At 65.8% G+C, this 2,356-nt stretch overlaps 1 protein-coding gene across 1 annotated transcript in view; it reads right to left on the bottom strand.

Moving 5' to 3' along the window:
• Positions 1–1,209, bottom strand: part of IRX4 (iroquois homeobox 4) — a 4,081-nt gene extending 2,872 nt beyond the window's left edge. Inside the window, exons 1-2 of the mRNA XM_007471904.1 lie at positions 1,165–1,209; positions 426–677 (exon numbers count right to left, since the gene is read on the bottom strand). Coding sequence (XP_007471966.1) covers positions 426–677; positions 1,165–1,209 — 297 coding nt within the window. The remainder of the gene's footprint in view (positions 1–425; positions 678–1,164) is intronic.
• Positions 1,210–2,356: the final 1,147 nt, after the last annotated feature.

The raw sequence follows: 2,356 nt of genomic DNA, 5'->3' as shown, positions 1-2,356 counted from the left end.
GGGGAGAGATGAGGGGGGAGCGACTGGGGGACAGCAGAGGAGGAGGGTGAAGGAGGGACGGGGAGGTGACAGGAGGGGACGAGAGAAGTGAGGGGAAGGGAGGAAGAGGGCGACCGGGAGGAGTGAGGGACAGGGGACCCAGGGGACCCAGCAGGCTGGAGCGAGCTCCGACAGAACCAGACATCTGACCCCAACTTAATAGCAAGCAGAAAACCATAAATACATTAAATACAATGGCCCACCTGCCAGGACACCCCAACCCTGGGATGATGGGGCTCCGAAGGGCCAGACTAGGCGGCTCAAAGTCGAAGGTATGCTTCTCCCACCCCCTTGCCTCCAGAGTGCGGGGAAAGTGAGTTTGGCAGATCGAAGGGTAGAGGCATGCGTGGCAGGGATTAGCTTTGACAAACCCCCCCTCCCCTTACCAGCGAGTAAAAGGCAGACGCCTCAGAACCGTAGGTCACGTAGCTGCCGTAGCCCTGCGAGCCGCCGTAGGGGCCCCCATAGACACCAAGCGCCGCCGCTGAGTTCAGCTCGTGGCGCGCGGTGGCCAGCAGCCGGCTCTCGTAGACCGGGCAGTAGACGGGCGCCTGGGCTGAGGCAGCCGGCCTGGAGTCGGCCAGCGTGCGGCCACCGGATTCGCAGCACGTGCTCAGGGAGTTGGTGGTCATCAGGAACTGTGGAGAAAGGAGCCACGAGGAAGGGCGGGGCCCCCGGGCGCGAGGCTGCTGCCCTGGGCCTCAGTCCGCCCCACGTGCAGCCCAGGAGCGCGCACCCCGTGTCCTCGGTGCTCCCGCCATCCACAGCGGGCCGCGCGTTCCTTCCCGTGGCGAGCTTGTGCTCCTGGCCTCCTCCAGCCACATGGGGCCCAGCCCGACCTGGCCCGGAATGTTCACACCCTCCCCGGGGGGCGAGGGTTGGTTTCCAAGGCCGCAGGGCTCACGCCCTCTTGCACACGTCTATCCCGGGTCGCTGGGCTCCCCGGGGGCGCAGCCTCAGAGCCCGGGATGGGGTGGAGGACAAACGAAGCGGGATATGGGGCGCTGCCCGTCGGATTTCCTCAGCGCCTCTGCCCTCCCCCGGGTCGGGCGCGAGGGGTACGTGGCACAGACCCTGCTCACTGCGAGGCGACAGCGAGTTGCTGGCCTAGCGGGGCCCCCTTACCTGGGGTGCCGAGGAGTAGGGGTACCCAAACTGCGGGTAGGACATGGCGGGCGCGGCCCAGGGTCGGCGGGCGGGGCCGGCGGGGTCCTGCGCGAGGGGGACGGCGTGGAGCGGCCACTGCTCCGGGGCCACCGGCTTCTAGGCGCTGGGCGGGCAAAGCAGAAGAGCCGGTTAATTCAGACACGCGCTCCGCAAACTTTTCTAACTGGGTAGGAAAGTGAGCCGCGACGGCCGCGGCGATCCTTTTAGCTTCACAATCTGGAGCCTCGAGGGGGCTCTGGGACCGACCGGCCTCGCAGCGGCGACACAAATACATATTTTGCAAAAAAGGAAAAAAATAAAAAAAACAATGAGTCGTGCGAATCCGTCAAGTCAGCGGTGCGCAGCTTTAAGCGGCGGAGGCTCTGACGTCAGCCCCAGTCCGCGCAGCCCGGCCGGGCGGCAGACGCGTGGGTCGCTCGGCCGCGCCGCCCCGGGCGGAGGGCTCACGGCTGTAACAAATGAATTTCATCCGCGGAGTCAATAGCGTCCCGACGAACCGTGTTTCTCCTTAGTCACCGAGGAGGGGAGGCACTTTTAATTAGAAATTAATTAATGAGCAGCTGCTCCTTTCCCACCCCACTGTAATCATTAGTCTCAATTACAAATGAGACATATGAGGGGCCTACGAGGGAGTCTTCACCGGAGATGTAATCAACAGTTAAGATTAGCCGCGCGCTGGCGCGGCCGGCCGCCGGCCGGCCGGGCCTCCGCTCTCCGCGCGCCCCTCCAGGTGGAAGGAAGGCAGCTCCGCGGGCCGGCGCGCGGCGGAGGAAGGCGGCGCGGGCCCCACTATTGTTCAACCGGGACCCAGCAAAGCCTCCCACCAGTTCGAACCCTACACCGGGCTGCAATTCCAGAACCAGCGCGGCTACCAGCGCGTCTGCATCTGGAGGTCAGAATGCCCTCAGTGTGTGGGTCTGGGTCTTCCCCAGAGCCCGCCGCCCCAGGGCTCGGTGGGCGAAGAGGGCTTGCCACTCTTGGCCGCCGTGTTCCCGGGGAACACCCCCCTGCTCGTCCAGCAAGTTCCAGCTCGGCGCACGGGCCCTCCCTTTGCTCCCCCACCCGCTCCCGCGGGCCGCCCTCCCTCAGCCTCCCCCTGCCCCTCGCGGCTCAACCCGGGACTGCCAGACAGCCCAGCGCGGTCGGAAGA

The sequence above is a fragment of the Lipotes vexillifer genome, unplaced genomic scaffold (genome assembly GCF_000442215.2).
Source record: "Lipotes vexillifer unplaced genomic scaffold, Lipotes_vexillifer_v1.1 scaffold1063, whole genome shotgun sequence".
NCBI lineage: Eukaryota > Metazoa > Chordata > Mammalia > Artiodactyla > Lipotidae > Lipotes > Lipotes vexillifer.
This window is presented reverse-complemented; position numbering and strand designations above follow the sequence as displayed.